We start from the raw sequence: 25948 nt of genomic DNA, 5'->3' as shown, positions 1-25948 counted from the left end.
GATGAGAAGCAGCGCTGCCCTCGTTCTGGCCGCAGCAGCCCGGCATCGCCGCGGCTCCAAACTCGCGGATAAACGTCTTTTAACTGTCTTGGAGGAAACATTGACATTCCACCATTTTAATTTACCCATACAAATAGTCGAATGAGATACACAAGTACTCTTTTACGGTAATCGACTAAACTGCTCGTTTGGGGCCTTTTTATAACGCGGTCGCATCTGAATAAGGTCTATCCGGCTCAGTGTCTGACTTGTTACACTATTGTATCATTGCACCAACTTCAGCCGCAAGGTATGTTGTGCTGCAGATGAATGAGTCGCATCTCTATCAAGATATGCATGTGCAAATGAATACCTGTCTCCCTACTGCCATTATTTTCAATGGTAGCTCACATATCGAATAATTTAACAACTTTTAACATAAACATTTAATAATTTCATGCATCTTGTTTCCTGGGAACTGTGTTGAGTTTATGTTGCAGCTGTGCAGCTCATTTACAAACAGAAAAACAATCCTGATGGTAAGTCACCAAATGCATGTTGTTCATAAACGGGAAAATGTATTGCTGAGAGGGGGGTAGAGCGAATGGAAAGAATGTCGAGAAAGGGTAAAGACCGCAATTGTCCAGGTGACATAAACTCTCTTGATAACATCCAATAAAGGGTGATGAATGCTCGTTGATCACAACTGATCTATCCAGAGGCAAGTAAATAAAGGAAGGTGAATTAGAGGTGTCGAGAGATAACAAACACTCTGCTGGAACTGATAGAAGCGAAACACACCAGTCAAAGGAAATGTGAAATAAGAAATTACTAGAAATATTCAACACATTTGGTAACATCCGTGGAGAGAGAAAAACGGAGTTAATGTTACATGCGGATTATCTTGCATTAGAACTGGCTAGGTTGATTGTCAGAAAGGATAGCTATCTGCAATTGATGAATTCAGTATTGAGTCCCAGAATCTGTAACATGCTGAGATCAATGAAGAGTTAAGAGATACTGTTCCTTGAGCCTATTTGGGGCTTTCTTGGAAGAGTGTATGAGGCCAAAAATGTTGAGATCAGAATGGAGAATTGAAGTGATCAGCAACAGTAACCTGTGTTGAATCGTGCCATGTAGCCTGTATGAAATTACATCCTACTAACTTGATCGGGTTTTTTAAGGGGTGGACGAAGATGATCGGTAGTGTAGTGGATGTTGTCCACATGGATTTAACAAGGCATTTGGAGAGGTTGTTGGATCAGCCTTGGCAAGTAAATGTAGAACACTTTGTAGATGAAAGACACTGCAGTGACTAAGCAATGATTGTGTAAGGGATGAGTATTTTGGGTGCAAACTCCGTACAGACAGCACTCATGGTCAGCATCGAACCTGGGTCACTGGCACTGTAAGGCTGCAACTCTACTGCTGTGCCACTGTGCCGTCCTAGTTGCGACTTTGTATTCAAATGTCTGGAGAACCCCATACTCTCATGACATGCATGAGGGTTATCCTCTAGCCAACCCCGAAACATAAAGTACCCTACGTTCATTATCACATAATTCATTTCGGGGCCGACAATGGAATTACTGGATATGTTTTAGTACTTACAAAGATATATTTCTGAAATGCATTATAATTTTGATATGCTCTTCCATCCAAGTAACGTTTACTCCAGGAAATGAGGAACAAAATTTTATCCTTCATGCTTTTTGTTTCCTTTATCTATGAGCTACTTATTAATTATATATTTATATAGGATATTATTATGAACAAGATGAAAGCCTCAGTAAAAAGCAGGAAAACATCACTAAAGAGAAAAGAAAACACGATAATGTCTCCTCAAAAGAAGAAACCATGTTTCAATCAAATCAAAGAAGGTAGATAAAAGATGGTTAGGGCACAGAACAAGGCCATTGGGTGGAGCGGGGCGGAATTCAATGTTTAGATGCAATAATAATTATCACTCCGTATGACCATGTATGTCACTCCCAATATCCCCAGACGGTTTTATATTTTTCCTCCATATGTAAAGTGAGCCTTTGTGGACTGTAACTTTGTCAATAGACAATAGGAGTCGGCCATTTGGCCCTTTGAGCCAGCACCGCCATTCAATGTGATCATGGCTGATCATCCACAATCAGTACCCCGTTCCTGCCTTCTCTCCATATCCCTTAACTCCGCTATCCCTAAGAGCTCTATCTAACTCGCTCTTGAAAGCATCCAGAGAACCAGCCTCCACCGCCATCTGAGGCATAGAATTCCACACACTCACAACTCTCTGTATGAAAAAGTTTTTCCTCATCTACGTTCTAAATGGCTTACCACTTATTCTTAAACTATGGCCCCTGGTTCTGGACTCCCCCAACATCGGGATCATGTTTCCTGCCTCTAGCGTGTCCAAACCCTTAATAATCTTCTATGTTTCAATAAGATCCCCTAAATTCCAGAGTATACAAGCCTAGCCGCTCCAATCTATCAACATATGACAGTCCTGCCATCCTGGGAATTACCCTCGTGAACCTATGCTGCACTCTCACAATAGCAATAATGTTCTTCCTCAAGTTTGGAGACCAAAACTGCACACAATACTCCAGGTGTGGTCTCACTAGGGGCCTTGTACAATTGCAGGAGGACCTCTTTGCTCCTGTACTCCTCTTGTTATGAAGGCCCCCAGATCCTGTTGTATTTCCCCTTTTCCAACTTGACACCATTTAGATAATAATCTGCCTTCCTGTTTTTGCCACCAAAGTGGATAACCTCATACTTATTACATTAAACTGCATCTGCCATGCATCTGCCCACTCACCCAACCTGTCCAAAGTCACCCTGCATCCTCACAGTTCACACTGCCACCCAGCTTTGTGCCATCTTCAAATTTGCTAATGTTATTTTTAATCCCTTCATCCAAATCATTAATATATGTTGCAAATAGCTGTGGACCCAGCACCGAGTCTTGCGGTACCCCACTAGTCACTGCCTGCCATTGTGAAAGGAACCCGTTAATTCCTACCCTTTGTTTCCTGTCCGCAAACCAATTTTCTATCCATGTAGGCACCCTACCCCTAATACCATGTGCTTTTATTTTGCCCACTAATCTCCGATGTGGGACCTTATCAAATGCTTTCTGAAAGTCCAGGTACACTACATCCACTGGCTCTCCCTTGTCCATTATCCTGGTTACATCCTCAAAAAATTGCAGAAGATTAGTCAAGCATGGTTTCCCCTTCGTAAATCCGTGCTGACTCGGATCGATGCTGCTACTGCTATCCAAATGTGCCGCTATTTCATATTTTATTATTGACTCCAGCATCTTCCCCACCACCAATGTCAGGCTAACTCTAATTCCCTGTTTTCTCTCTGCCGCCCTTCTTAAAAAGTGGGATTACATTAGGTACCCTCCAATCCACAGGAACTGATCCTGAATATATAGAACATTGGAAAATGATTGCCAATGCATCCACGATTTATATAGCCACTTCCTTAATTACCCTGGGATGCAGACCGTCGGGCCATGGGGATTTATCAGCCTTCAGTCCACCCAACCATTTCCTGCCTAATGTGAATTTCTACTTGCAATTTTTTCTAATTTAGCTTTGTTGACTTTTCTTGTTTTTGCAGAGCTACCAAAGGAAAATATATATCATACTTTTAAAGATCCTGGTGAAATCTACTCATTTCGGGCAAGCTTACTGTCGTGGTATGACAAAAACAAAAGGGAGTTACCCTGGAGGAGAATGGTATGATCTGAAAGTCTAAATTGCATTGAATTCTGTCCAGCCCATCCTGCTCTGAATTGTTTAAAGATAATAAAGATTTATAATTCTGTATGTGTTTAATTTGATTTATGAACTATTTTTTTGCCAGGCTTTGTCGGAATCCAATTTGAACAAAAGAGGTTATGCAGGTATTGTGAACTTTAATTTTGTTTAACATTTTTTTATTTCCTTCCCATTGCATTTGATCTTTGTTTTCAAATTATTTTTCCCTGATCAAGAAGGCAGACTGGTGACCTGCTCCTGGGCCTATGGGGATGTTTTCTTTGGCAGGGTCAATAGAGTGTGGCTTACCCAACTTTTGCTCACACTCAGTGTGCCCTGATCAAGTCATCACCATGAAGCTAATTCCAAGCTCCTCCTATAGTCCTATAAGATAATGTCATTTTGTATCGACAAATTCCTCTGTCAGATGCTGAGGTCATTTGTTTGTTTGTAGCTGCGCACACAGCTGTCTTTATAGTTTTGTGTCTTTACTTTTGTGGGTAAAGTTTAGTTTAGTTTTGAGATACAGCATGGTTACATGCCCTTCTGCCCACTGAGTCCATGCCGACCAGCGATTCGACCACTAGGGATAACTTACAATTATACCAAGCCAATTAGCACATAAACATGTTCGGCTTTGGCGTGTGGAAGGAAACTGGAGCACACGGATAAAACCAAAGCAGGTCACGGGGAGAATGAACAGACTCCGTACAGACAGCACCAGTAGCCAGGATGGAACCTGGGTCCCTGGCACTGCAAGGGAGCAACTTTATCTCTGTGCCACCATGCCGCCCAAAGGTTTCAGACATTGGGTTGGATATTGCTGCTTTAACAAATAATTGAACAATTAAAATAACAATGATTAAGGGGACAAAGGACAATGGGGACCAGTTGGGGAACTGCTGGGGGGGGGTGTTGGAGAACAAAAGGGGGAGCTGACATGCTTTGTAACTTGGTCAGCGCCATAGGTGGCTACATTTTGTATGCATTGTGTATGCAAGCATAGAATTTCACTGTGCCTAGTCACACGTGACAATAAAATATTCCTATTCCTATTAATTCTTGGTTCTTGATTTCCCATTCCCACCCACCTTTCACCAAAAATATTGAAGCTTTAACCTGTAGGTTGCTCTGCACTCCATTGCTCTCCTTTCTTACGTCACCCTTTCTTGGCCTCTACTCCATGGCACTTCCAGAACTGTTCTGGCTGCCAGAAAATGTGTTGGAGTTGCTTAATTACTGACATTTTGATATTTCTCACCAGTGAAAAGTAACTGGCCCACTGTCAGCACCTGTTTTAATAACAGCGCTGAGATGATCTGAAAGCATAGATGCCAATAGAGTTTCCCCCTTGTCATCCCAGGGTTCCAATAGATTTATTGCAGATTTTAGTCAATGTTACTGGTGTTTCTGGGAAATAAAAGGCAAGTTGGATGAACCATGTTCTTTCATTATACAGCAGACTTTTTTTTTCCTTTGGATAAAAATGATTTAATGTTGCTCTTCACTTTCTTCTTCTTCACAGTTTGGGTATCTGAGATTATGTTGCAGCAAACTCAAGTTGCCACGGTGATCGACTACTATAACAAATGGATGCTGGTAAAAAATAATTTCCCAATGGCCCCATTCTGAAAGTCGTTTAATTACTGCAGATAGTACGAGGTTTAATATTCTGTCACATTTTTTTACTTCCAGAGATGGTCAAACTTGCAGGACCTGGCCAAAGCCACCCTTGAGGTAAAAGGCATGTTTGTCTACACTTCTTACTAATTTCCATGAAATCTGAAAATCAGTTGTGTTTTTGTTATTTTTTTTCATGTAAGTAATTGATGAATACAAGCCATGATTCAACGTATCGGAAACGCTTTGTTAATTTGGTGAGTGTGACTACTGTGGTTTGGCTGTTGTTTGTCTGGCACTTCAGGGCAATGAATGCATTAGAACTTTTCCTGGAGTGATATGCCATAACTATTTCCGGATCATTTTGCCTTACTCCAGAAATTCAATCGGACATTTCTAAGTGTGACTATATGTGCATCACATCATAATACTTTGCATGCAGAGAGAGAAGCCAGAGACATCAGTCTCATTACCGGGCAATCCCAGGGAAATGTGGGTTTTATTATTGTAACTCTGGCTGTGTCTAACAAAGATAAACACAAAAAGCTGGAGTAACTCAGCGGGACATGCAGCATCTCTGGAGAGACGGAATAGGTGACGTTTCAACCCATTTCTTCTCTCCAGAGATGCTGCCTGTCCCGCTGAGTTGCTCCAGCTTTTTGTGTCTATCTTCGGTTAAACCAGCATCTGCAGTTCCTTCCTACACATTTTGTCTAACAAAGATAATTCTCGTTATTTACTGGGTTCATCCTCGCCTCCATCTCCACCAGCTGTAATCAGTTCAGATGCTAATCTCCAGTACGACAATAACTCATGCTGCGTGATTGTCTTCATTCTGCCCCACCCATTGCACTTCCCACATTTGCCCTAAGCGGCAATCTCCATCCGATTGAAATACCTTTGCTTCCCCCACCCGCTCCCCTCCCTCATCCCATGCAGTCCTTGATTTGGGTGTTACTCAAGTTTTCTGTGGTGGTCCCTGACTAAAAAAAAAAGGTGCTTTGTGCTTAGCACGGAGTACGCCTTTTATAGTGCATGTCTTTTAATAAGCCTGTGTTCCAAAAGGACTGAAGAAATTGAGTGTTTCACACCATTTTATGAGATCTTTCTGAAATAGTTTGAAGTGCTTCACACAATGATTAGCATTGTATTATTACTCCAGTTATATACGCTTCCTTGTTTACTTCTGCTTATGAAACATGAAAGCCATTTCCAGGGGCTCGTATTTCCTATAATATTAAACCTACATAAAGTAAGTTGTGGTAGCTTGCTCAGGCTGGACAATGGACCCATTTGTTGTCTGGATTTAGGTAAGGGATTTTTTTTGTATGCCACCGTTTCACTTCGGATCATTAATATCTGTCACATCAGATGCCTTCATGATAAATGTTTATTCATACATGGCTGTTCACAATTTTTTTTCACTTGCATGAATAATGAACAGTGAGCTACAGGTGGCCATTAGCTTACTTTAGTTTAAAGTACACCAACCACCTGTGGCGACTGATTCAATTTGCATGCTTCTTTAACAGGCAATTTAATTAGTGCTAGTGTATGGGTATCCTTAGTAGCCAACTGCTGTGTGCATCTGGACAATCAACCCTATTAAGTTAACTGGGTCTTACTATGTGTGCCTCCATGCAGCTCAGAAACAATTTAAACTGTAGTGTTTAAAATAACTTGTTGGAACTTTGTTAGATCATAAGATATAAAAGCAGGATTTGGCCATTCAGATCATCGAGTCTGCTCTGCAATTCAATCACAGCAGATCTATTTTTTCCTCTCAATCCCATTCTCCTGCCAGTAATCTTTGATGCCCCTGCGAATCAAGAACTCACCAATCTCTGCTTTAAAAATACCCAAATGTCTTGGCCTCCACAGCGGTCTGTGGCAATGAATTCCGCAGATTTGCTACCCTAAGGCTAAATTAATTCCTCTTCATCTCCATTCTAAAGGTACGTTCTTTTAATCTGAGGCTGTGACCTCTGGTCCTAGACTCTCCCACTACTGGAAAAATCCTCTCCACATCCACTCTATCTTGGGCTATCTGTGTGGCATTGGGGGATGGGGAAGAAGGAAGGGAGAGAAATATGCATTTCATCTGAAAATAGGCAATCAACTAATAGCAACTAATTTGCATTTTTTGTCCTCACTGAAATCTCTAACAAAACTTGCACATGTGCCTGGACGTTTGTTTTATGGAGGTCAGGGTCACCAGGTTTCTTAACACAGGGTCATACCAGGGTACTGCCAATGAGTTCTCCCATTCACAGTTAGCTGGCTACTCAAAACTCCCAAGCTCAAGAGGATTTGTCTGTGCTCCAGGCTTCCACAAAGAGGAGGCATTTACAGACAGCGCATGTAGTATTACTCATGACAGCCCCCTCCCCTCCACTCCTCACCCATCCCTCCCCCATCCCTCCCAACATCATCTGCCAAAAGGGAAGAGTGCAGAAGGGATTCACGAAGATTGTTACCGGGATCTGTGGGCTTAAATTATAGGTGGAGGCTAGATACACTCTGACGTTTTCTATGGAGTTTAGAAGGATTGAGGCAGCCTTATTGAAGTGTACAAAATAACGAGGGGCATGGATAAAGTGAACACTCACAATCTTTTACCAGGGTAGAGGATTCTAAAACTAGAGGACATAGGCTTAAGGTGAGAAGGGAGAAATTTTAAATGAACATCTAAAAGAGCAGTGACAGCTTATGCATTCAGAGGGTAATGCTTATCTGGAACGAGCTACCAGAGGAAGCAAATACAGTTTATGACTTTCAAAAAGCAACTATTTGGACAGGTGTATGGAGAGGAAGGGTTAAGAGGGAAACTTAATAAGCACTGCTCATTTCATACACAATACAGTGTTTAGCACAATAAAATGTAATTAACCAATTTCTAGGCTTCAATTTTCACACTAAGAATTGGACCACGACTGGAGAAAATTTATTTTAAAATAATGAAATCTGGGTTTCATTATTTTTTTTTAACTTTGTAACTTAACCCATCGCTAAATAATTTTCCAGCTTTACAGAAATAATGTGTTCATTTGGTTACAGTTCTACTGCAGTGGCCTGGTGATAGCAACAGTGATATTCAAATTGTTCTCGCAATATATTTACTTAGGCATTTCATGCTGCATTGTAGTAAATTGTCTTCTTAATGTTGTATTGTAGGAAGTTAATCAAATGTGGTCCGGTCTTGGATATTACTCCAGGGGAAAAAGACTGCATGAAGGAGCTCAGAAGGTAGGCTTATACAGTTACTCCAGCATTTTGTGCCTGCCTTACACTATTGCTGTGTTCGGCTTTTGATGAATATATATTTTAAGAAAAGGCATCTTGCATTGGTAAGCGATACAGAGTTCTCATACAGGAAGTGTATTAATATTTATCTGTGCTGTGCGTTTCAGATCACAGTTATATAGCTGTAAAAGCATTGTGTTGAGCAAGGCATGCAAGTCATCGCTAGGAGGGGAGGGGATTAAAGTCCATCTGGTCCATTCTTTGTACTAATGAGTGGGCCATTTTACAGACGTTATTGTGGAATTGTCTGAATGTTATCCACCCTGTTCTTTGACATTGTAGCAATTCTTAGTACTCAAGAGGAAAAGTGTCTTACTTTGCTGATCTCCTGCAGAGGAATGGAGTCATTAAGTTCCTTCGCTCTCTCATAGATTTCATCTGAGTTCAAGGGTGAAATGCCAAGGAGTGCAGAAGAGCTGCAAAAGCTGCTACCTGGAGTTGGGAGATACACAGCTGCTGCTATTGCCTCAATTGCATTTGAAGAGGTAAGAAAACTGTGACACTTCTGGCTAAATGTGTTTCCTGGCTCCCATGATTATTATAACATATATCTAACCTTTTTAGTAATACATTTCCCATATTTTGCTCATATAGAATCCTCAAGTGGGACAATATTCTCCCTTGTACACATCCAAAATATTCAATTCAATTATCAAATCATAGAATAAGGAAAGCATTATATTAAGGTATGTTGAGTCTCACCATACAGGAAGACAATGGCCATTACTGTTATGGCTGTAGTTTTTCCCCTAAAGGCCTCAGAACTAAAGTTGGGATGAAATAAGGTTAGGTGGAGGAATGAAAAGAGAAATGAGAGGGTAACTTTTTAGGTTGAGAAAGAAAATGACATAGGTGGTTGTTTGCAATATCTCAGGTATATTTTCTCCAAGATTATTCCAAATTATACATTAAGTCCTAGATAGCTGAGCAAAAGTTTAAGAATATCAAAAGTAACAGAATAAATATAAGCACAAAAGTACATGAGAATAGATAAGAAACTTTATATTTGAAGGTTATATTTTAGAAAATAGAAAATTCAATGATATTCCAAATCATGATGTATTTATTTTCAATAAATTGAAACATAACTCCTTTTTTTTTAATGCAAGAGTGAAGATTTAGCCTATTCTTTGCCCCTTGTAGGTGATTGGTGTGGTAGATGGGAATGTAACACGAGTTCTATGTCGTACAAAAGCGATTGGAGCAGACTGTACTCGCCCAACAGTGACTGAAGCCCTTTGGTGAGAATTGCACGTTTCTTGCTAATGCAGCACAATTATTGATCAGAAGCATAGCACAGTCTTAATGACCAAACACACTACATTCAGGATCAATTTGTTTGGGTTGATTTATGCAAAAATTACACATCATTAATGATTCTAACTGTGTTGGATCACTCTAGAGATCATTTGGGGTGAAATCAAACCCATCAGGAGATTGGCCTGGGCACTTGTATGATGAGCCATCTTAGCACAGCTCATGTTTCCCTCATTCCTTCCATAAAATAGAGCTTTTGAGACATGAGCCATAACATAGAAACATAGAAAATAGGTGCAGGAGTAGGCCATTCGGCCCTTCGAGCCTGCACCGCCATTCGATATGATCATGGCTGATCATCCAACTCAGTATCCCATCCCTGCCTTCTCTGCATACCCCCTGATCCCTTTAGCCACAAGGGCCACATCTAACTCCCTCTTAAATATAGCCAATGAACTGGCCTCAACTACCTTCTGTGGCAGAGAATTCCATAGAGAATTCCTTAATAACCTTAACCATTGTTGATCACTCACCAAAATCTAGAAGCATATCGCACATTGAGATAATAACCAAAGGGAGATTGATGCCTAGCACAAGGCCTCTGCTAGTCTCCACCTTTCTGAACAGGATAATTGAATCTATAGATGACGACATTATGGGTCGGGAACCTTTTTGATCTGAAGGAGGGATCCAACCCAAAATATCACATATCTTTGTCCTCTAAAGATGCTGTCTGATCTGCAGAATTACTCCAGGACTTTGTTTTTGTTTTTAAGCCGGCATTTGCATTCCTTGTATCTATAGTTGAATCGATTTCACTGTTTGCAGCCATTTTGTAAAATTCACTGCTAAACTGCATGCACCCATCTTTTGGTGGGGCAGATCTACCGGCAGCATGAGCTTCAATGAGGGTAGACCATTGCCTGGAATAGGGCTTGGACACACGGGAGATCTTACCTAGTCTATTCCCTCACCTCCGTTGCAGCCTTTTATGCAACCGTTCTCTGGCTGCCATGAGACGAGTAATACAATGTCTGGCAATTTTTTTGTTCAGCTTGCAACAGGATTTGCACAGCTCTGCGCATAATGCAAGATTCCATAGTACCATAACCCACTGGTTTCATAGAAACACAGAAAATAGGTGCAGGAGTAGGCCATTCAGCCCTTCGAGCCTGCACGCCATTCAATATGATCATGGCTGATCATATGATCATAGTTTCAAAGTGCTTTTACCCAATTTCATGAGCGCTTGCAGAGAATATGAGTGGCTATTAGTGCTGCATAGCACTTGTTTAGTTCACAATAAATAGAGAAAAACCTCAATGTTTAAATAAAAAAGTTAGTCACAGAGTTGTACATCACAGAAATGGACCATTCAACCCAACTCATCTGTGTCTATCGTGATGCCTATCAATACTAATCAATACTAATCCCATTTGCTTGCATTCGGCCTGTATCCCCCTACTCCTTGTCCAAGTACTCCAAGTACCTGTCCAAATGCCTTGGGTGTGAAGACATTTTAAACCTGCTTTTTGCAGTGCACAATGCTCACAAGGTCTTTTCCTAAATATACATTTTTTTTTTAGAAAAAAATTAAATTACCTTGCCCTAAAATGTTGTACTATAGTTCCTGTTCTTGGGTGAAAGTCAAGCTCCCATCCCACACTTGTCTATGATTGCCTAAGCTCTGGTAATGCAGCCGGGAAGCAGTTATAACTGTTATTAGTCCCAATCTCTTTATCCCACCCAGTCCATGCTGATCATTGTTTACCCGTTCACACTAGTACTGTGTTATCCCACTTTCACAACCACTTCATACACATTGGGGACAATATACAGAGGTCAATTAATCTACAAATATGCATTTCTTTGGGATGCGGGAGGAAACTGGAGCTCCTGGAGGAAACCCATGTGGTCACAGTACCAGAGACCCGGGTTCAATCCTGACCTCGAGTGCAGTCTTTGGAGTTCTTCTATAACCACGTGGGTTTCCTTTGGGTGCTCCGGTTTCCTCACACATCCCAAAGAACGTGCGGGTTTGTAGATTAATTGACCTTGGTAAATTGCCCCTAATGTGTAGAGAGTGGATACGAAAGTAGGATAGCATAGCACGAGATGATTGGCGTGGGCTCAATGGACTACAGGGCCTGTTTCCATGCTGTGCCTCTCATTAAACTAAAACTCAAAACTTAAGGTTTTAAGCATTTTGGAAAAACAACTAACTTGTAGTAACTAGATTTGAAAAGTTCGCGACTATGTAAAAGATTGTATCGCAGTAGAGAGGCATAAAATATGCATACTTGTAACCTGATCTTCATGTTGTTACAATTTAGGATGTTGGCCAATACCTTGGTGGACTTGGTCAGACCAGGAGACTTTAATCAGGCTATGATGGAACTGGGAGCTACAGTTTGTACTCCCAAAGCTCCCCTTTGTGCAGAGTGTCCTGTTCAGACCCACTGTAGAGCTTACCAACAGGTAGGTTTGGAGTATGTACATAAGATAGTTAAGAAGCAGCACATTCATGACTATCAGCTGATTGTCTTTGTCTTTTGTGGCACTTGTAAGCATCAGTGAGTGACCCAGGACTCTCCAAGGGTTCAGTGAAAGCAAATATTTCATTCTCCGACAAGTATACCCCATCTACAAGTCTACCAGAGTGAATTCTACAGCTTTATTCCTCAGGAAAATACTTTCATTGCATTTTTTGTCAATGGTATCCCACAATCTTATTAGAATTTCCACATCTGAGGAACCTCCCTGCATAGTTCACATGTTGGTGCTGCCATTTGCTAAATTCACCCTTCAACCATTGTCTCAACCCTCCCCATCCCATGTTGTTGCTTTATCCCAAAAATGAGTGACTGCTCTACCAGATATTTGTTTAAGAAGGAACTGCAGATGCTGGAAAATTGAAGGTAGACAAAAGTGCTGGAGAAACTCAGCGGGTGCGGCAGCATCTATGGAGCGAGTGAAATAGGCAACGTTTCGGGCCAAAACCCTACCAGATATTTTCTTCTGGGTCAACCTGTCCCTAATATCCCCACATTCCGAAATGTTTCCGTCCACTGCAAACCAAATCTTTTTCCCACGCTCTTATTCCCTGGGAACAACTTCCAAAACTTACCAAATCTCACAGCAACCCCAGTTTCATATTCATGATACGCCTTGCATTCACCCAAGACTCACTTCTGTGGATTTAAAATGGCAAATGACACAATTATCCAAGTGGCTCAACTAAGTGTTCATAGTATCTCAGTGTAAATGAACTGCTGAGAGTGGGATTCAGAATTATTTTGGTTGAGGGTTATAGATGTTACCTCTGCAAAACAGCACATCAGAGTTACAATTACTCCTGGGCAAAGAAGTTGTCCATTCCCAAGCATTGGTTGACTTTGACCCTTTTTGGGGGTTTGCTGAGTTTAGTGATCCATGTTAAAATGAAATGTTGAAACCCTATGTCGCTTGAAATGTTGGAAGAAATCTTTTGCTTTTTAAATTGTACAACGAGGAAACTAGGGGCTGGAAGATAACCAACAGTTTCCTTCAGGTGATTCCCTGAATTTCTGAAGTGTAGTTATGATTGAGTGTAGTAATGAATTCCTACATTACAATGGTAACCACTTCAAAATTGCTTAATTAGCTGTAAAATACTGTGGGGGGGGGGTCCTAAATCTGTGAAAATTGCTGAGTAATGGGGTGTACTGAGCCTTTTTATCATTTGTGTATGTGTCTTTTCAGGTTATAAAGGAACGGGAAATGGTTTCAAAGAGACTGCTGGGTAATACCGCTTCACAGATCTCCTCCACCCCAGATATTGAAGAGTGTGGTGAGAATTATCATGGATATTATGTGTGATTTACTGAGCACTGGTGATACAATGGAGGGGTGGAGTGGAGGGGATTTCATACATTTTAGAACCTCTGCAAATATTGTAGACATTAGAAATGTTTGATTTGTTTTTAAACATTTATTTAGTTTGAAATCCTTTTCTCAGCCAAACACTAGGAGGTGTCTGAGAATGACTGGAAGAATTTGCCCTTTGATTTCCATTTCAAATATTTTTATCGCTTACTTGCTTAGAAGTAAATCCTGTGGGAGGGATTTTTGTGTTCCGACTCAGATTGAAAACACACCATTTGGAGAATTGCAAAAGAAAAAAATATCCTCTCTGATCCCACCACATTATTCTGTGGGAACAATAGCATAAGCACACAGTCTTTAAAACTCTGGGAGTTACGATGGCAGGAATCCAGCCCAGAGTGTTCAGATTAAACACTTTACGAAACAGATTGCTGTTACTTGATCCAAGCCCTGACAATGTAGTGATTTTGATCCCTTGTGCTGTAAGTTTGAGCCAGAGCATGTTACTCGCTAATGCTGCTGCAAAGCAGTCCTTTTGTGCTTGTCAGATAAAGTAAGATTTGTATTTCTGTCTAATGTTGCAGGTGGTGGAGGAAACTGCCCCTTATGTTTGCCTGAGAAGGAGCCTTGGGTTAGTGATCTCGGAGTAATGAATTTTCCAAGGAAACCCACAAAGAAACCACCACGGATAGAGCACACGCTGACTTGTGTGGTGACTCGGAGGAGGCATAATGACGATACAGAAGAATATTTCTTGGTTCAGAGACCCAACTCTGGTATCTACTACCAGCTGAAAAATATTTGGTGGGATGGCAACTGGGAAAGGAGAGGAGAGAAATTAGTCAATCAACCAGTCAGTTACTCTAAATGCTCTATATGTTAGTGACCTCATACTGGTACTTGCCTCCAAAATGCAGTTCAGATGGGAGCTACTGACTGGGAATAAACTCTGAGACACTAACACTTTTCACCTCCCCTGAGCATTCTAACAATGGTATAAAAGACAGAAACTACTTATGCTCCCTGTTTCTGGAGTTGATTCCCCGCTGGTTGTGAGAAAATATTAATGGAGTCCGTCAGAGTTGTGAAATAAAAAAGCACAGATTTTGCAAAGTAAATAGTTGAATATAAGTGACTTGTTTGGCTGAGGGGAGAATATATCTCCAGATAAAGCTTTGCAGAACTATGAAAATTAAATGTATTAGAAAACTGCAATATTAATGGTTTCTGTCCTAGTCAATGGGTCGTTTTCAATGAATAATTGAAATGTTACCAGGGAGGAAGTGGTAGGTGCAGCTCATCCCCCAGTTACGACAGGTTTCTGTTCCTGCGAACCATTCATACCCGGAAAGGTTTGCAAGCTGGAAATGTGGCCATCCAGAAATGTATTTAATCAGATCAATGCTCAACCAAGAGCAACAACCAGGGTGTTTAGCTCGACCATTTAGATATTGGCATGATCCAAGTTTCCACAAGGAAGACTATGCCTGCGACAGCCAGCAAATCTATTCTGCCAATGTCCCCGTTGCTCGATCATATGTATGGGCTGTCCATAACCTGGAGAGGATCAGTAATTGCAATAGTAACTGCATCCGATCTTTGTTTTTTGACATTATGCAGAAACTGGTTACTCGAGACCATTCGCTCACTGTCTCGTATCTTTCCGCTTTTCAGGACTCTTGGCTGGGATGTGGGAGTTCCCCAGCGTTCTATTGCAGACTGAGGTGAAGGAAAAGAAGCAGAAATGCATAATTTTTGATCGGCTCACAGAATTAATGGGAAATCTAGTTACTGATACACATTTGCAGAATATTGGGGAGGTGAGTTGGACGTGCCTTTGACACTAAGTGGAAGTTCAGAAATCCAGAATTAAATAATAACCATCAAATTACATCAGATTTCAAATTTTGTTGGTTAAAAGACTTAAGTTTTTAAAATACTTTAATTTCATTTTTATATTTGTAGGTATGTTGCAAAGCCTACCTGAAGCGTCGCTGAAAATCTGTCGCTGCGGGTGTGCGCGATTTTGGCGCCGTTTAGAGGGGGCGGGTTTAAAACGCGATTTTCTCTAGGCTGTTCAAATCGAAGATGTTCAGCCTAGTTAATTATTAACGAAAAATCGCTGAAAGACCCCGTCGCAAAAGCTATTATTAGTTTTAAAGGCCTCGTAAAATAGTTATAGTAGTTTAAAAATCAATCTCTAAACCCGCGACCACCAGCAACCGCAGGGTCTCATAAAGCAAACCACAGAAGGTAGGCTGTATATTTTTACATTAAAAAGGGCTTCTAAAGATCCCTTAATACAAAGTTTAATATTGCGAGTAGCTCATTTTGGGCCCATTATATTCCGCAGTATTTTTCTGGGTATTTGGGGCACAAATCTACCGCAATGTGAACGTTCTAAACCAGCGCGTTCACAGGAACCCACTGGAAAGGGGCATCTAACCTGAAGAGGGGCATCAAGAAGGCCAAGCACTGCCATAAGCTCAGGATTGAGGAGCACTTCAACAACAACTCCGACCCCCGACGCATGTGGCAAGGCATCCAGGCCATCACGGACTACAGACCCTCCAACACCACCCCCACATCCAGCGACGCCTCCTTCCTTGAGGAGCTTAACCACTTCTATGGCCGCTTCGACAGGGACAATCTAGAGACAGCCATCAAGGCTGTGCTACCTGCCGATCACCAACCCCTCACACTCACCCCCTACGACGTATTTGTGGCACTGAGTAGGACTAATGCACGTAAAGCTGCTGGCCCTGACGGCATCCCCGGGCGCGTGCTCAGGGCCTGTGCTGCGCAGCTGACAGACGTCTGGACTGACATCTTCAACCTGTCACTTGCCCAAGCAGTTGTCCCCACGTGCCTTAAAACCACTTCCATCGTGCCAGTGCCAAAACACTCCACTGCGGCAAGCCTCAACGACTTCCGCCCAGTTGCACTTACCCCCATCATCACCAAGTGCTTCGAGAGGCTGGTCCTGGCACACCTCAAAAGCTGCCTACCCCCCACACTGGATCCCTATCAGTTTGCCTACCGCAAGAACAGGAGTACGGAGGATGCCATCTCAACGGCACTTCACTCCGCCCTCTCCCACCTCGACAACAGAGACACTTACGTAAGAATGCTGTTCATCGATTACAGCTCAGCATTCAACACCATTATACCATCAAAACTGATCACCAAACTCAGTAACCTGGGCATCGACCCCCCCCTCTGCAACTGGATACTGGACTTTCTAACCAACAGACCCCAGTCTGTTAGGTTAGACAAGCACACCTCTTCAACCCTCACCCTGAACACCGGCGTTCCACAGGGCTGTGTGCTGAGCCCCCTCCTCTACTCCCTCTTCACCTATGACTGCACACCTGTACATGGTACTAACACCATCATCAAGTATGCAGATGATACAACGGTGATTGGCCTCATCAGCAACAACGATGAGTCGGCCTACAGGGAGGAGGTCCAGCACTTAGCAGCATGGTGCGCTGACAACAACCTGGCCCTTAACTCCAAGAAGACCAAGGAGCTCATTGTAGACTTCAGGAAGTCCAGGGGCGGCACGCACACCCCCATCCACATTAACGGGACGGAGGTGGAACGTGTTTCTAGCTTCAGGTTCCTGGGAGTCAACATCTCCGATGACCTCTCTTGGACCCACAATACCTCAACTCTGATCAAGAAGGCTCACCAGCGTCTCTTCTTCCTGAGGAGACTGAAGAAGGTCCATCTGTCTCCTCAGATCCTGGTGAACTTCTACCGCTGCACCATCGAGCGCATCCTTACCAACTGCATCACAGTATGGTATGGCAACTGCTCTGTCTCCGACCGGAAGGCATTGCAGAGGGTGGTGAAAATTGCCCAACGCATCACCGGTTCCTCGCTCCCCTCCATTGAGTCTGTCCAAAGCAAGCGTTGTCTGCGGAGGGCGCTCAGCATCGCCAAGGACTGCTCTCACCCCAACCATGGACTGTTTACCCTCCTACCATCCGGGAGGCGCTACAGGTCTCTCCGTTGCCGAACCAGCAGGTCCAGGAACAGCTCCTTCCCGGCGGCTGTCACTCTACTCAACAACGTACCTCGGTGACTGCCAATCACCCCCCCACCCCCCGAACACTTATTATCACTTATTATTATTTATTCAAATCATTTGCTATGTCGCTCTTCCAGGGAGATGCTAAATGCATTTCGTTGACTCTGTACTGTACACTGACAATGACAATTAAAATTGAATCTGAATCTGAATCTGAAAGCTGATTTAAATGGGCATTTATTTACAGCAATTGAACACTAAATTACTTCCATTTGGTCTATAAATTAATGTAAATGAGATTTAAAAATCATGTTTTATTGTGAATTATTTGTGAATATTATTTGGACATTTAGGCTATTTAAAAATGTTAATCATTTATTAAGAAATGGATAGATGTTTAGATCTAGTAATTGAAGTCTGAAATTAGCTACAATTAGGTAACTAACTAATTATATGCTTTAATTTCATGTCATCCAAGTAAGATTATTTTATATTTGTTTCAGAATGCTTCAATCTATGATTACTGAAAATTTCATTCAGTACTCTTAATTTTTAAGAAAGTTATGGGCTTTTGACTGTTCACGATCACAGCTTTTTTGTTATGTCCATAGAAAATCAATAGGGAACAAGATGCTCATTTCCCAGTATGAAAATGGCCATAATTTTTTTAATACTTGAGATATGAATGTGAATTAGGTGTCAAATTAAACTTATTTTTATGCTTTATCTGATGGGATAAATTGCAGATTTGCTTTTTAAAATCTCAAAATTTTGTAACATTGCTAATATTTGCTTGATATTTATAATACCAAAGTAATTTTGAGTTTGATGAAGGGTCTCGACCCAAAACGTCATCTGTTCCTTCTCTCCAGAGATGCTCCCTGTCCCGCTGAGTTACTCCAGCATTTTGTGTCTACCTTGGATGTAAACCAGCATCTGCAGTTCTTTCCTACACAAAGTATTTTTTCTGTTCTATTAATATGAAACAGCTAATGTTCATGTCTTTAAAGAAGGATTTTCCCTTTTGTTATTCACTTTTTATAGGTAGTACATTTGTTTTCTCATATTCATCAAACCTACTTGGTGTACAGTAATTCATTTAGTGACGCATCTGGTGATACTGTGATGCAGGAGGACCGAGAACAGCCTTGCTTCCGCTGGGTTTCTGAGGCTGAATTCTATCAATCAGCTGTGCCCACTTCCATGAAGAAGGTAAAAACTCTGGATAAATGTGGCAGCATTAAATTGCAACAAAAGGGACTGGGTTCCACAGAGGAGAACGGCGTTAGTGCGTACCTTCGATTTTCCAGCATCTGCAGTTCCTTCTTAAACTTCTTAAACTAGTTGCCATGCTAATGGTTTGAGAGTCCGTAATGATTTAGCCACATCTGAGCAGGGCATTATGTACTCGGTGACATTGGTCTTCACCATGAAGATGTTAACACCATCTTGAGTTGACACCTATCTTTAAGTATAATTGTTCTTTGAAAGAGTTGGCACAGATTCAACAAAGTAAAACTTTCTTTCTGCATTATATAGCAGTTAGTAGAAGGTGATTGTCAAGTCAAGAGTGTTTTATTGTCATTTGTCCCATGTCGAACAATGACGTTCTTACATGCAGCAGCAGAACAGAATACACAAATATAGTACAGTGTGTGTGTGTGTGTGTGTCACACATGCACACATATATATCACACACACACACGAGAGGAAGTTAAAAATGGTCATCATAGTAATATGGGGCTGAACAGGCCCAGCTAATTGGAGTAAGTAGTTTTTCTTAATTTGTGCTTAGAATTACTTTACATTGTGTTACAAAAATTGTGACTTTGAACCATAAGCTTTCGATATTTGAGTGTGCAACTGTTGTAGAGCTTCACTTGGAATAAATGAAGTTCCTTGTGATACATCTGTACTTCTGTACTCTATCAGCGTGTTACGGTTGTCCATACTGGCATAAGACACAATTTTGATTCAGTATTTTGGCGTAGAGGGAGCATAGGGCTGAATAGCATGGGAATAAGCCCCTTTGTCCCAATTTATCCATGCTGATCAAGTTGCCTAACTGAGCAAGTCCCACTTGCCTGTGCCTGGCCCATATCCCTCCCAACGTCTCCAATCCATGCACCTTCCCCAGTGTTTTTAAATGTTGTAATTGTACATGCCTGTACCGCTTCCATTTGCAACTCGTTGCATAGATGCATGATCCTCTGTGGAAAAAGTCGCCCCTTGGATTTTAATTCTTTCCCTTCTCATCGTAAACCTATGTCTTCTAGTGACAACAGTCTGTCTGTCCTTTCTTCTTTTTGTTATTTTTAGTATGTGTTTAAAAGTATGTTTTAGTGTTCCTTGGTTTGTTTTATGTGGGGGGGGTTGGGGGAAACTTTTTTTCAATCTCTTACCTTGACGCAGATGCGTTTTTTTTTTCCCGTATCATATCTCCGTCCTCACTGCGGCCTAACATCGTGGAGTTGGCGGCTTTTCCTGGAGACCGAAGGGCGCTCCAAGCCGCGGGAGTCTGCGGGACTTTAACTTAGTGGAGCTTGCTATCCCTTTGCCGGGGATCGAAGCTCCAACCGCGGGGCCTGTGGACTTTTAACATTGTGAAGTCCGGGGTCTCTGGTAAGAAGAGGCCGACTTGGGAACTCCATGCGAGAGAGAGTTTCAACTGCCCCGACGCGGGAGTTTCGATCACCCCGACGAGGGCTTCGATCCTCGGCTCCGGGGGCTTTGATCGCCCCGACTGCGGATGGTTTGACTGCCCCGACTGCTGGGGAACAAGAGGAAGAAGATTGAATATTGCCTTCCATCACAGTGAGGAATGTGGAATCCACTGTGATGGATGTTTATGTTAACTTTTATGTGGTTGTGTGTCTTGTTGCTTTTCACTTAGTATGGATGTATGGTAACTCAAATATCACTGTACCTTAATTGGTACATGTGACAATAAACTGACCTTGAAACCTATAAAGTCCCGTGCCATGGAGAAAAGACTGGCACGGTGGCGCAGCGGTAGAGTTGCTGCCTTACAGTATTTACAGCACCAGAGACCTGGGTTCGATCCTGACTATGGGCGCTGTCTGTACAGAGTTTGTACGTTCTCCATGTGACCGTGTGAGTTTTTCTCCGAGATCTTCGGTTTCCTCCCACACTCCAAAGATGTACAGGTTTGTAGGTTAATTGGCTTGGGTTTGTATACTTGGTATTAGTGTAAATTGTCCCTGGTGTATGTAGGCTTGTGTTAATGTGCGGGTTTGGAGTAACAAGTCAGAGCATGGACATCATTATTCACTTAGCACGAATGATTTACCTTTTTGCAATATGGCTTAGAATTCATTGTGTTATTTCTTTTCAAAATACTTTCAGGTATTTCGTTTGTTTAAACACTCAAGTGTGAACGAGAAGCAGTTGGCCAAGGTAAAGTAGCAGTTGTAATTTATTTTGGCACTTCCTCATTTCTCTTTTGACAATTTGTGATTCATTATTTAAAGTAGATGCTACGGCTCTGAAAGGTTTTATTCTGACTGAGCTTTTCATGTGACCAACTGAACAGTGCAGTTTAGGAATGCTGGCAGCTCATTGTCGGGACTGTACTGCATTGGTTGGCTTTGGGTAGGTGATGTGAACCATAGAACATTTGGCCTGAATCCAGAGAGAAAATGATCTTGCCTTCAGCTTTTGTATAAATATTGATTTGACTATAAATTTCTATGTAATTAAATAAGGTGGTACAGCGACACTCTCTCTCACAGCGCCTGAGACCCAGCTTCTATTCTGACCTCGGGTGCTCTCTGTGGAATTTGCACGTTCTTATGGAACATTCTTGTGGATGATTTGGTTTCCTCCCACTTCCCATAGATGTGCAGGTTTGTAGGTTAATTGATCTTTGTAAATTGCCTCTAGTGTGTAGGGAATGGATGCAAAAGTGGGATACCATAGAACTAGGATGAATGGGTAGAAACAAGGAATGCTGGTTTACACAAAGGGACACCAAGTGTTAGAGTAACTCTGTGGGTCAGGCATCATCTCTGAGAACATAGATAGTTGACATTTTGAATTGGGACCCTTCTTAGAGTGAATGGGTTATCGATGGGCGGCGTGGTCTCGGTCGGCCGAAGGACCTGCTTCCATGTTGAATCTTTCAATGAATCAATCAGATGTTGAATTGATTCTGGGACAATTACACATGCATTATGGCCATATATGTTTTCATCGAGCAGCTAATTTAGAATGTCCATGTCAGTTAAAAGTAATGTACAACTTGCTCTTTAATCCCTCTCTAGGGTGATAAGCTACAGTGTGGCTCTGAAAAACATGAGGGGAAACAAAAAGGAAGAAAACGCGGAGCACCAAAAGAGGTGCAGGGACAACAGCTCTCAATTAACAGTTTTTTCCAACCTGCTGCAATCAAGCCTCTGTAGTTAGCCAGAAAGTGTTTCATCTTTCACGTTCAGACATCTGGAGAGCCAGGATTCCCCTTGAATGCAGCACAAGGCCAAGTATTTGTTTCACCTCCAAAGAGTTGGTTCCATTGAAGTCCATGATTTGTCCATCTACTTTCACAGCCATTTAACTCTGGCAACTAATTCTTGCCCATCTGAATAATTTTTGCACAAGTATGAAGAACAGATGGCATTGTTTTATGTGCATTTTCAAAATCTACCCATTGTATAAATTTTTTTTAAACTTATTTGCTATTTGCAAAATCAGTTAACAGTTTGTATACTCAGAGGTCATGTTTCTGACACATTAATAACTTGCCTCGTGCATATTGTATTTATCTCAAGTCACTATTTTACACAGATCCTGTAGTCTTTTGTACTGATATTTTCCATCTGTCACAACATAAAGGTTGTTTGAAGTCGCATTTGGGTCTCCTGCAAGACTCGGTGCTCAAAATCACTAGATGGTTGGAGCAAAAAAAAATGTCCCTTCTACAATCTCCCCTGATCCGTGAAGAACTGTTTGTAAGAATTGCTAAATAAAGACCAGATCCTCTTTTTTCTGTTTATTGGAAGGGAGGATTAATCACAGGGTGAAGTCTTACCATAAATTCCAGACACAACTTGCAATTGGCCATTGACCACATCATGAGAAACTGGCCAGGCCCTTGCCCCTTCTACCCTGTTAGCTCTTGGACGATGGGTAACTTAGGAAAAGAGAAGTAGAATTGAAAATTTGTCAATGGACTTTAAAGTGGTGGTTCATTTAACTTCTTACTTTGCTTGTATATTTTTGTCAAACAGATGATGACATTTTATTGAGGCTGGTTGGTACATTTTACTTGCTGTGTATTCCAAAAAGTCTAGTGTGAATGGGAGATCCTGTTATGTGCTGTGCTATTAACACAGGTCTCAAGAAACATTTTTACAATTTTTATATTAATATTGATCATGAAGGTTTTTGCTCTGTGTATAATAGGCCTATATAACTTTGAGTGTAAATATAGACTGCAATTTGTTATTGGTTGCTTTGTATGCCATCTGCTATTTTGTCATTGTTTTCCCTTAAGAGATGGCGGTCATTTGTTTCTAAGAGAAGATAAATAACATTGCTTCAATGTGGGGCATCTTTTTACCTGATGATAAACATTTTGTATATTTTTAATGATCAGAAGTTTTCAAATAAATGCACTGAAACATGTGTTTGAGTTTAATATCTTAAGTCTATTAATTATTGGGCAGGATGCACAGAAACCAATAAGAAGGAAAATGGGGTTTATAGTTATATAATAATATCTCACAATTTCGAAATTAATGTGCTGTTGAGAAATGAGGAGCCCAAATTGTTATTTTATTAGTACTGGTTTGATGGTTCTGGTGCTTAATCAAATTCCAAACTACTCTTCAAATAATAGAGAATAGAACCATTAAACTGTAAAGCACAGCATAGCCTGCTGTTGTTCACATTGCTCACACATGACTGTGCTGCCAGATTCAGGGACAATAAGATCATAAAATTCGCGGATGACACAACAGTGGTGGGACTCATCAGCGGAGACGACGAATCAATGTACAGGGAGGAAGTAAAACAACTAGTGGACTGGTGCGGCAAAAATAATCTAGAATTAAATGTCGACAAAACGAAGGAGATGGTTGTCGACTTCAGGAGGGCGCAGCCAAAGCATACACCCCTCAACATCAGTGGCACTACAGGGGAGAGAGTGGAGAGCATAAAGTTCCTTGGTGTGCAAATTACAGACAGCCTCACCTGGTCCAGGAACACCACTGGGACCGTCAAACGGGCCCATCAGCGACTGCACTTCCTGAAGAAACTAAAACAGGCCTCACTCCCCACCAACATCCTCAGGACTTTCTACAGGGGTACGGTGGAGTCTACTCACGTACTGCATAAATACGTGGTACTCCACCTGCAACTGCTCGGACAGGAAGGCTCTGCAGAGGGTAGTGAGGGGAGCAGAGAGGATCATTGGCGTCTCCCTACCCTCGGTACAAGAACTGTTCCAGAGCCGCTGTCTGAAAAAAGCTCAGAGAATTGCTAAGGACAAACTGCATCCCCTCCACATACACCTGGATCTCCTGCCATCAGGCAAGAGATATCGAAGCATCAAAGCCCGGACTACAAGACTGCTAAACAGCTTCCTACCACAGGCTGTGAGGCTGCTAAACAGTCACTCTACTCACAGTCACCTGATTCTGCGGCTTGGCACGGACACTTTAATAACTGGCACTGGCCACTTTAATAATGGCACTGGCCACTCAAATCAGCTGCCCCGGACATTTTTATGATTGGTTTATTGTATTTTAACGTTGTGTTTTACCTGCTTTTAACTATTTATTTATACTGTTCCATCAGGGACTGGATTGTTTTTAGTGTTATTATGTGTGAAATGTTTTAAATTTCATGTGCGATGCTCCGCTATTCCCTGGGAAACGTCTTTTCATTTTGCACTGTACAACTGTTGCTTGCAAGATGACAATAAAGGTTGATTGATTGATTGAAACAGTCCCTTCGGCCCATAATGTTTGTTCTGAGCATGCTGCCAACAACATAAGGATTAACAGCCGGAATAAGTTCATAAGGCCCTTTGATCCTATGTACCAAGTCCACATTCTTGACCAGTCACCTCTTTCCCTGTTACTATTTCAGTTTCATGTTGGTTAACATTTCTGACATTCCAGAAAAAAATAATCCAAGTTTATCCAATCACTGCTTGTAGCAGAAACACTCTAATCCAGGCAGCGTTCTGGTAAACCTCCTCTGCACCCTCTCCAAAGCTTCCACATCCCTCCTGTGATGGGGTGACCAGAACTGCTTTCGGCCTCCAAACTACAAACGTGACCATGCAAATTAGTTCTGGAAGAAGGTTCTTGACCCGAAATGTCACACATTCCTATCCAGAAATTTTGCCTGTCCTGCAACATTAAATGTCTATCTTCGGTGTAAACCAGCATCTGCAATTTCCTCCTACAAATTAGTTCCCTTGTTTCATGGGTTATATTTGTTGTAATTGTGGCACTTTCCGTACCAGTGCTTCTTCTCCCCAGCAGAGTACAATTTCCTTGATTGTGACTTTTCCTGCGCTTCTCCCTCCATTCTCCTCACATAATACATGTGAGGATACGCCACATAATAGTGTCCTCCTTATCCTTGGATTTTATCCCATCAATCTCCCAAGATGCAGGACAGAACGCCATAGGAGATCGTTCCCTGTGGGTATCAAACTTTACAACTCCTCCCCCTTCTGTCATGGTGTAGTCTGCGACTTACTTTTTTACTGTTGGCAGATCAATTTCCTTCCTGGGATTAATAAAGTTCTATCGTATTGTATACAGCAAATCATTCATTGTACACAAAAATGCTGGAGAAACTCAGCGGGTGCAGCAGTATCTATGGAGCGAAGGAAATGGGCAACGTTTCGGGCCGAAACTCTTCTTCAGACGGGTTCATTGAATCATTCATTGTCACTGATTGTATCACTGAATTCACCTTTTCCTTCCTTCAGTAGTCAAAATTTCAAAAGGACCATTTATTTTGTGAATCTAATTTATTCTTCCTATCCCTCATCCTCTACCCTTGATATCTTGTTGTGTAACTGCCTTTTTGCCTCATCTCTTTATGTCCAAGGTCACCCTTTTTCAGGTGAGACAGCGATTTGCTTTATTTA

The 25948-nt window shown here is 41.7% G+C and overlaps 1 protein-coding gene across 3 annotated transcripts; it reads left to right on the top strand.

Moving 5' to 3' along the window:
* Positions 1-42: 42 nt before the first annotated feature.
* Positions 43-23476, top strand: mutyh (mutY DNA glycosylase). 3 transcript variants are annotated; one of them, XM_033028692.1, is made up of 16 exons: positions 43-289; positions 1739-1859; positions 3601-3719; positions 3847-3886; positions 5266-5339; positions 5436-5477; positions 8535-8606; positions 9035-9148; positions 9807-9904; positions 12254-12398; positions 13662-13749; positions 14369-14560; positions 15459-15604; positions 18865-19032; positions 21187-21237; positions 22104-23476. In XM_033028692.1, the coding sequence occupies exons 2-16, from the start codon at positions 1748-1750 to the stop codon at positions 22239-22241; spliced, it is 1599 nt and encodes a 532-aa protein (XP_032884583.1). In that variant the 5' UTR covers positions 43-289; positions 1739-1747; the 3' UTR covers positions 22242-23476. The 3 variants fall into 3 exon arrangements, with proteins under 3 accessions (XP_032884583.1, XP_032884581.1, XP_032884584.1); XM_033028690.1 differs by having other exon boundaries at positions 43-518; XM_033028693.1 differs by lacking the exon at positions 1739-1859 and having other exon boundaries at positions 43-518.
* Positions 23477-25948: the final 2472 nt, after the last annotated feature.

Source organism: Amblyraja radiata, chromosome 10 (assembly GCF_010909765.2).
Source record: "Amblyraja radiata isolate CabotCenter1 chromosome 10, sAmbRad1.1.pri, whole genome shotgun sequence".
In the NCBI taxonomy this organism is placed as follows: domain Eukaryota; kingdom Metazoa; phylum Chordata; class Chondrichthyes; order Rajiformes; family Rajidae; genus Amblyraja; species Amblyraja radiata.
This window is presented reverse-complemented; position numbering and strand designations above follow the sequence as displayed.

What these genes read in the sequence shown, in the direction of transcription:
- mutyh (XM_033028690.1), top strand. Translation starts at nt 471, where the DNA reads ATGTTGCAGCTGTGCAGCTCATTTACAAACAGAAAAACAATCCTGATG. An exon ending in GGTTCAGAGACCCAACTCTG is followed by an intron (nt 14,561 to 15,458) that starts GTATCTACTACC and finishes TCCGCTTTTCAG; the next exon opens with GACTCTTGGCTGGGATGTGG. An exon ending in ATTTGCAGAATATTGGGGAG is followed by an intron (nt 15,605 to 18,864) that starts GTGAGTTGGACG and finishes CACTTTTTATAG; the next exon opens with GTAGTACATTTGTTTTCTCA.